The sequence below is a fragment of the Chrysochloris asiatica genome, unplaced genomic scaffold (assembly GCF_000296735.1).
Source record: "Chrysochloris asiatica unplaced genomic scaffold, ChrAsi1.0 scaffold00150, whole genome shotgun sequence".
Taxonomy (NCBI): Eukaryota; Metazoa; Chordata; class Mammalia; order Afrosoricida; family Chrysochloridae; genus Chrysochloris; species Chrysochloris asiatica.
The window spans coordinates 1,792,635-1,802,074 of record NW_006408668.1 but is presented as its reverse complement, the minus strand read 5'-3'; the positions used below and the strand labels follow the sequence as shown (position 1 = coordinate 1,802,074).

The 9,440-nt window shown below is 38.4% G+C and overlaps 1 protein-coding gene across 1 annotated transcript in view; it reads left to right on the top strand.

The window, feature by feature from the left end:
- Positions 1-9,440, top strand: part of SLC9A4 (solute carrier family 9, subfamily A (NHE4, cation proton antiporter 4), member 4) — a 75,730-nt gene that overhangs the window by 29,593 nt on the left and 36,697 nt on the right. The window contains exons 3-6 of the mRNA XM_006870732.1: positions 2,661-2,920; positions 4,501-4,718; positions 7,883-8,085; positions 8,667-8,753. Of these exons, the coding sequence (XP_006870794.1) occupies positions 2,661-2,920; positions 4,501-4,718; positions 7,883-8,085; positions 8,667-8,753 (768 nt within the window). The remainder of the gene's footprint in view (positions 1-2,660; positions 2,921-4,500; positions 4,719-7,882; positions 8,086-8,666; positions 8,754-9,440) is intronic.

Below are 9,440 nucleotides of genomic sequence, written 5' to 3'. Positions count from 1 at the left end.
GACTCCACGGCACATAACAACAACAACAAATATTTTATATATGTAAACACTCAGCCAAGTTTTTCTTGGGTTTGCTTAAATAAAATAGGCCATGATGATTAAAATTTTTAAAGGTCAATCACTACTAACACTGTATTTCATTTCCTTCTGATTGTTTTCTTTATATGTCTATTATACTTATTTAGCATGCATATGTATTATTGATTATGCAGTGACTATGTACTACAAGGAATCCTGGTGTGGTGCTGTGGGCTAATACGTCAGACTGCAAAGTCGTTTGAACTGCCAGGTCGATGGTTCAAGCTCACCAGCTGCTCCTTGGAAATCCTATACAGGGTCACTATGCGTCGGAATCGACTCAACGGCATTAACACCAATATATACTGCAAGGGGGCTTCTAAAAAATGCATGGAAAAATTACATTATATGATAACATTTTTAATAGAATATGATTTTTTAAATGACACATATGGCCAGGTAGATACGACCCAGGTCTTCCACGTATCAAACACCAAGAGGGCATTATATGTGCAAAAGACTCATAGGGGAAACTTCTATGAGAGAAACTCAGGAGAGTGCCCAGGGATACAAAAGAGCTGTCAGACCATGGGACAGGTTGAACTCAGGCAAAAGAGGGAAGTAAAGAAGGATGCTGGATGGCATTATCTTACTGTAGTTTTGAGAGAGTTCATCAAACCCACTAGGCAGATCTTAAACTAAGGGCACCCATCTGAAGAGTCCTGTGCATTCCCTGAATGGGCCTTCTGTAGTGCCCCTGCCACACTCTGTGACTGTCCACAAGAGTCACAGCATAGCTAGTCAGTTTCATTTCCTGCAGCTGGGGGTCTGAGAGACTCCCACTGCCACAGTATTTGGGATGATAGATAGAGCAGGCTTGGGAAGCACAAATATATACATTTACAGTGGCTATCTCTGGGAGGGATCATGGAACATTTGTGGATTTTTCTTTTACATTTTTAGATCTTCTACAAGTTCTGCACTGCAACATGCATACTTTAAAGCCAATGTGGTTTGATATTTTTGCAGGCCTCTTTCTTTACGAATGAAATCCTTTCCTAATTTCAGATGCACAATGATTGAGGAATACATATGTATGTAGGTGTGTGTGTGTGTTTGACAGAGAGCTCTTTTGGAACAATTTATAGCAGGTTCTCTGATTCTTTTTCACCTTCACCAACTGCTTCTCCTCCCATAAAAAAACACTAGAAACTTCTCTTTTAGAGAAAGAGGCAAGTCTATTAAAAAGCCTCTATCCACATTCCCTTAACTAACCAAGTTTACTGGCTACTTAATACAAGAAAAAGCAGGAACTAATTCATAAACTCCAATTATGTGTTCTAAGCGCTCCACAGAACCACAATAGTATTATTTGGGGAACCAGTACAGATTAGGACCTTGTGAAATTCAAAGGGAAGTTATTTGTGCTCAGAGAGATTTATAACTAAAATATGCTAGTCAGTAACACAAGTTAATTATCAGTGAAACCAAGCGGCGCTGTCGTGGTGCATTTGAACCAAGAACCTGTGAACGCCATTTGTAGGAGCTCCTGTCCTTTCCTTCCCATCAACAAAAACCTGTTAGCAAAGAAGTACTTGAGAAGTGGTTATATATGAGCTATCATGAGGACTGACCTTCTCCGCAACTCATATCCCAAAGCCCAAAGTCATGCTTTGGTTTTAGAGAACACTTTTTGAGTTCTACACATTAAGTAGATTGCACAAGTATGTAAACACTTCTTATGGTGTGGCGCTGTAATATAAGCACTGGACTGCTAACCACAAAATCAACAGTTCAAACCCACTAGTCGTTCCTCCAAAACCCTACACAGGGTTGCTATGAGTTGGAACTGACCCAGTGGCACTAAATAGCAATAACAAGGACAACACGGTTAACCATGTTCATAGGGTCACAGGAAATTGCAGGAAGACTCGTCCTCTTGCAGTCTGGTAGCATAGTGCTTACGAATCGGGCTGCAAACCTTAAGGCCAGCAGTTCGAAACTACCAGCTGTTCCGCGGGAGAAAGATGAGGCTTTCTGCTCCCGTAAAGATTTACAGCCTCAGAAACCCTGTACAGGGTCGCTATGGGTCGGAACCGACTTGATGGCACTTAACAACAACAACAATACCCTTTATTGAGAAAGTGTAGCTTGTGCTCACTTTAAAAAAGAAATGCTTCAAGTAATTATGTTGTTTATTATAGCTGATACTGCTATGTGCCGTTAAGTAGGTTCCAATTCATAGTAACCCTGTATAGGATTTCTAAGCCTGTAAATCTTTACCAGGGGAGGGGGGGGGCGGGCAGCAAGTCTTATCTTCTCTCAAGGAGAGACTGGTGGATTCTAACTTCTGACAATTGTTAGTAGCCCATTGAGTAACCTACTACACTTATATTAAAGCCTGTGTCTGGACCTGAGAAGACATAAATTGGTAACTTACATTGAGAGTTTAGCAAAGTGACTGAGTAGTACATGCTCAGCCATTGAAAGCTATTTGTATCCTACCTTTTGTTCAGAGAAACTGAAGAACTCTACACTGATTTAAACAGTATCAATTACTAATGTTAATATCCATTGTATAATTTTTGTTATGTAAAGCATTTCTAATCAGTGTTTATTCTCTTTATTTCTTTTCTCCTTAGGTCTTATACAATATATTAATTGCTTTCACAAAGATGCATAAATTTGAAGCCATAGAGACAGTTGATATTTTGGCTGGATGTGCCCGATTCATTATTGTGGGGATCGGGGGAGTATTTTTTGGCATCATTTTTGGATTCATTTCTGCTTTTATCACACGCTTCACTCAGAATATATCTGCAATTGAACCACTCATCGTCTTCATGTTCAGTTATTTGTCCTACTTAGCTGCCGAAACACTCTATCTTTCTGGCATCTTGGCGTGAGTACAAAAGACCAACACTCATAGTTATAAAAGAAAATTCAAAGCTATAGTATGTATTATATAGACAGCAGCTCTGGTGACACTGTAGGATAAGCAATGAACTGCTAACCACAAAGTTGGCAGTTCAAACTCACCAGCTGCTCCACAGGAGAAATGCGAGGTTTTCTGCTCCCGAAAAGAGTCAATGGCACACAGCCATCACCTCCACCATTGTTTCCACAGTCCTGGTGGTGCCCTGTAAGATAAGCACTGGGCTGCTAACCACAAGGTTGATTGGCAATACAAAACCACAAACTGCTCCTCAGAAACTCTATACAGGGTTGCTGTAAATCAGACTAGAGTGTATAGCAGTGGACTTGGTGGTTTTTTTAAATTATATAGATGAGATATCTGGAAAAGGTATGATGTCTGAAACTAATCCTTGAAAAAAAAAAGTTGCAAGATTCAGGATTTTTAAATTTTTGTATAATCTGATTCAGGTCTTTTGCAAAACAAATGTTCTCCCCAACATTTGCATTGGCACTCCTGATTTACCTGAGAAGACTATAGTAATGATAAAGTCAATACAGAATGCTCTGAAAATCAGATGCTGAGAAGAGCTGGGAGAAATTCAAGGTTAAAATCTCATCTCAGTAGTTCATTTCTTCATTGAAAAATTAATTATTGTAAAGTTAAAGGAAAACCTGCCATGAGGGACCATAATTCCTGGGCTTGGCCTTCAGCTATTTTCCTCAAACCACATTGCAGCCCCATGACCTGGCAGTGTGGAATGAAAATAGGAAGATAATGTAAGACTAGAAAGTTTAGGTTTCTTTTTTTTTTTCCCCCCTCATGAAAGTACTTTTTAACTGTTTATCTTTGCATAGATGTTAGAATGAGGCCGCTCAACTTGGCTTATTATATATCTGGTCATCTTCTTTTCTCTATGATATATCCTCAGACCCAGCTACCTGGGAAGAGGGATTTTATTTTATTTTATGCAAATACCAATTTTAACTACATCTGGTAGTGTAAATTCCAGGCAGCCATCATCTTCCCAGTTTAAAAATTATCAAAACTGAGAAGACTAGGACAATTCTTTCTTTTCTACCATAATTGGTAAGTGGCTGCAGAACAGAAATGTTTCAAACAAAAAATTCTCATAAAATGATGGAGGAAATGAAGGCCTTGTTGAATTTTTCTGTCTGTGCAACTGAAATGGATTTGTTTTGTTGAAGGCAAAGTATGGTAGAAAGGAAAAGACGGGACTGACAAAGCTCATGATGAAGTAGGGGATGATAGAAACTATTCTTCTTCTGACTTGCCCATGTGAATTACATGCCATTTTTATTGTGAACAAGTCATACCCTGCACGCCATCCTCACCACACCTCCTTCCTGGTGGAAACCTCTTGGGGAAGAAGAAAGAGAGAGATAAAAAAGAATCTCTGGAAAATCTGCAGCCAGAGAAGGGGAATGGAAGAGACATTCTTTCTGGATTAAAACCGAATTTTTTCTATGTGTGCCATTCCCGGTAGGGAGGAATTTTAAAGGAGTGGGAAACATTTGATTCTCTCTGAGCTTTTGTTTCTTTTTCAGAATCACAGCCTGTGCTGTGACAATGAAAAAGTATGTGGAAGAAAACGTGTCCCAGACATCCTACACGACCATCAAGTATTTCATGAAGATGCTGAGCAGCGTCAGTGAGACCTTGATCTTCATCTTCATGGGCGTGTCCACTGTTGGAAAGAACCACGAGTGGAACTGGGCCTTCATCTGCTTCACCCTGGTTTTCTGCCAGATCTGGAGAGCCATCAGTAAGACACATCATGGGCTCTCAGGGGTCTTCTGCCCTTTTTATTTTATTTTTATTCATTCATTCAATGTTTTGTTTTTTTTTAAATAAACACATAGTCATTTGATGCTAACTGGGTTTCAGTTAGAGGAATATAGATACCATGAAAGATTAGGAATGCTTTCTGTTTGCTCAGTCAGTCAGCTCAAAGAAATTAGTAGATGATAAGATTCTGCACTGATTTGGCTAGAGCAAAGGAATATTTTCAATGAAAGAGAGAACTTTCACATCAACACATTTAAATATAACTCAGTAAGCTTAACCTTTTTCTCTTCACTTCTTTGCCAATGTTTACCCTTTTGCACCTTAATTCACATATAGGTTATAAACTGTGGGTATTTATACTTTTGTTACAGGAAAAATGAGATCTTTCACATTTTTCACATAAAATTCATGTTTTATGACAGGTAATACAGTTAGAAAATCTTCCCCCAAATAATACAGGTAGTTTTATTTGAGAGTTGAGAATATATGTGTGTGTGTGGAAGGTATAGGACACAAAGGCAAGGAAATGAATCTTCACTTTTTTTCAAGTGCTTGGTTCTCACATGGAAACTACAAGGCAACTCTATGATATAACAGTGGCCACCCTTATCAAGTAAGTCTAACTGTTATAAATGAAGTATCTTGAATGGTGGCTGCCGATTTATTTTGTATATTCGAGTTTTTGGAATTAAAGATCAACACTGAGTACTGAACTTCAATATGTGCTCATATGTAATCTTTTAGCTAGAACTTATATTTTAAAAAGACATTGATCGACATTTGAAGCTTTCAACACAGTGCAACTGGAGTCATCAAGACAATTGCAAAGAGAAATGAGGAGAGATGGCTCAGAATCCATCTTGAATATACCATTCAGGATCTAGGAAGGAATAACAAGAATGCAGAAATATGAATAAATTGATAAAAATAGCTAAATAGATAATTTCAGGTCTTCAGGAGAGAAAAGAACACAGGAAATTGTAATATGAGTTTATAATTTCCATTCAAGTCCTGGCAATATTACTAACTAGCTATTTGATCTTAGGCAAGACATTTAACGATTTATAATCTTTCTCTTCAACCACAAAAATGATGGGTTTCTTTGACCTTTTTCGTTCTAACATTCTTTGAATCTATAAGGAACTAGTATGAATGTGAAAGGAAATTATACTACATATACCTCTGGTAGTGTAGTGGTTACAAATCAGGCTGCAAAACGCAAGGTCAGCAGTTTGAAACTACCAGCTGCTCTGCGGAAGAAAAATGAGGCTTTCTGCTCCCACAAAGATTTACAGCCTTGGAAAGCCTGTCCAGGGTCGCTATGGATCAGAACCGACTCAACGGCACTTAACAACAACAACAATAGCTTGAACCCAGTCAACAAGAACAATCTGGGAAATGATTAATAGTATGGGCATCTCAACACTGTTGACCCTTAGGACTATCAGTCCAATTACTTCATTTTATAGCTGAGGAAATAGGAATTGATGGAAAGGTCATCATAGTCCACATCACAGTGACTGACAAAGACAATTGTCACAATCTGATTCTTGATAGCCAGTCTCATTTATTGTAGCTAATAACAGTGCACACTTGTGAAGGTTTACAATATATGTTATTTTCATTTTTATTAGTTGCCATTGGGTCAATTCCAACTCACGGTGACCCCATGTGTACACAGTAGAATTATTCCATAGTCCCCAAGTCTATGTTCCAAGGTACCTCTTTGAACTACCAACCTTTTAGGTAGTAGTCAAGTGCTTAGCAGTTTGCACCTCCCAAGGACTACAATGTACAAAGGGGCTTCAAAAACTTTTGGAAAAATTGTATTATCTTTACATCTAATTTTTCCACAAACTTTTTAAAACCTCCTCACATAAGGCCCTGTCTTATGTTCTTTATGGATAGTGATGGTTGTAGTTGTGTGCTGTTGAATTAGTTCCAACTTGCAGTGACCCGACATAGGATTTCTAAAGCTGTAAATCTTTCTACCATGGGGCTGGTAAAAATAAAAAAGCTGACCTTGTGGTAAGCAGCCCAATTCATAACTTACTATGCTCCCAGGGCTTCCTTCTGGATAGCAAATTTATTTAATCATAATATGTACCTTTTGAGGTAAATGCTTTTCATTTCTCTATTGAGCAGATGAGGAAACTGAGGACATGGAAAAATTAAAAACCATGCCCCAAATATTATAACCAGTCTAAGGAGCTCTGGTAGCGTAAATGGTTACAAATCGGGCTGTGAACCACAAGGTCAGCAGTTCGAAACTACCAGCTGTTCCACGGGAGAAAGAAGAGGCTTTTGGCTCCCGTAAAGATTTACAGCCTTGGAAACCCTGTACACGGTTGCTATGAGTCGGAATCGACTCCACAGCATACAACAACAACAATAGAGAGTAGCCAGGACAAACAAAGTAAAATGAATCATTTAAAACTTTTTGTGTGTACCTTTTGTGCTGTCAATACATCTATTGTAATAGAGAGTACAAAGACTTTCTGTGAGTCTATGTGGTTAGAAGTCACATTAGGTTGTTGAGAGTTAGAGACAGGAGGTCAGTGGGACTAGAATCTGCCCCACTCACCTCCTAGACTTTAAGGAATTCGCTTTTGAACATTTGCCAATTTCCTTTCATGTTTTCATCATTCAACCTCACTAAGGAACAAATCCACAAAAAAGATTCTCTCTGCAGAGATCAGTCACATTTAAAAAAAGTGTCCTCTTTTGGTTAGTCAATGCAAACATGGGATTATAAGAAAGCTTTTATCCCCCAAATAATATCCTTAATTTTACCAGCTTTGAAATATAAAGCAAAAATTACAAGTGCAGATTAGAAAGTATATATCAATACTGACATTGAAAGGTATCAAACTTTCATTAGCTTGCACTTACGTACTTACACATATACACTCACACACATACACAATGCTAGGAAGCTGCCTAAGAAGACTTCAAACTTGCAAGGAGCTGAAAGAGGGAATGGTTATAAGCTATTCTATTTGGGATCTGCAGTCATAGGTATTAATGGAACTAGCTAGAACACATTGTGTGAAGAAAACCATGTGCACACTGCCTCGGTTCAGCAGCACTGTCTTGTCTCATGTGTGACTCTCTGTTCTAACTCGTCTTTCCCCTTTCTAGGCGTATTTGCTCTCTTCTACGTCAGTAACCAGTTTCGGACTTTCCCCTTCTCCCTCAAGGACCAGTGCATCATTTTCTACAGCGGTGTCCGAGGAGCTGGAAGTTTTTCACTTGCATTTTTGCTTCCTCTGTCTCTTTTTCCTAGGAAGAATATGTTTGTCACTGCTACTCTAGTAGTTATATATTTCACAGTGTTCATTCAGGTTAGTCGTTTTCTTTGACACTAAAACTCAGGAGAGTCTTGAAGAAATATACATTCAATTTCTGCAGTACAAAAAATAAATACGCAAAAGGCACTCTGATCTTGGTGCCCTCTACTCAGTATCAAATCTCAGCTATTTCTTGATGTCTGTGTCTTCCTTTAGCCTCTAAAATGTGTTGCCTTTTCATTAATAAAAAAAATTATCAGTCAAAATATTACTGAGTAACAGGTGAACAATACCATACATTAATGAAAATGAGATTCCAAATAATACTGCGCAGCACAATTTTTTATTTTTTGTTAATCTGGAGTTGGGTCCCATTTAACTAGAATAGCAGAGGCTATTTTAAGGAATGAAATGAAATTAATGTTTTAAAATATAGACAATATTTCATATCTATTTTTATTGCAGAACTGAAAAGAACTAAAGTAGCTAATATTGGAGCATTTATTTATACAGAAAAAAGCTAGTATATACACACAAACAAATTAGACATCCTGATAGTTTTGCTGATAGCTTTGCTGTGTATAGCAATAATTTGCACCCCAACAAAACCTTTTATCATTTTCTTTGCATTCTAGGGAATCACAATTGGACCTCTAGTCAGGTACTTGGATGTTAAAAAGACCAACAAAAAAGAATCTATCAATGAAGAGCTTCATATTCGTGTAAGTTACCTCTTTGTTATAATTAACCATTTTTTAAGGTTCCCTATTTTTCAGTTGTGGAAGTAATCTAAAGATCTGGTGCAATGTGCATCCATGTCACTAGACTTACAGTCTCCTTCCTCCCCAGCTCCCAGAGTGACTGTACTATAAGAAATTACCACAAACTTAGTGGCTTAAAACAATAAAAATGTATTCTTGGACAATTCTATTGGTTAGAGTGCAACTCAAGTCTCATTATACTAAAATCAACGTATCAGCAGGGCTGCCTTCCTTTCTGGAGACTCTGGGAGAACAACCTTTTCTGGCTTCTAGAAGCTACCTGCATTTTCTGGTCAATAGCCCCTTTTCATCTTCAAAGAGTATTCTGGCCAATCCAGCTGTTCTCACATCTCAAATCTCTCTGATTTGCTTGTTCTGCCTCCTTCACCCTTGGTGTTGTTAAGTGCCCTTGAGGTGGTTCCAACTCATAGTGACCATGTATAAGGTTTCTGGTAGGTTTGAGCTACTGACCTGTAGTTAGCAGTCCAGTGCTTATCCTACAGCACCATCAACAGTCCTCCTCTCATAGTTTAGAAGGCTGTTGCTGTTGTTGCTAGGTGTTATCCAGTTGACTCTGACTCCACCCTCACAACAGTTGTTACCCTCGAGCCCACTGTTGCTGCCACTATGCCAATTCACCTCATGGGG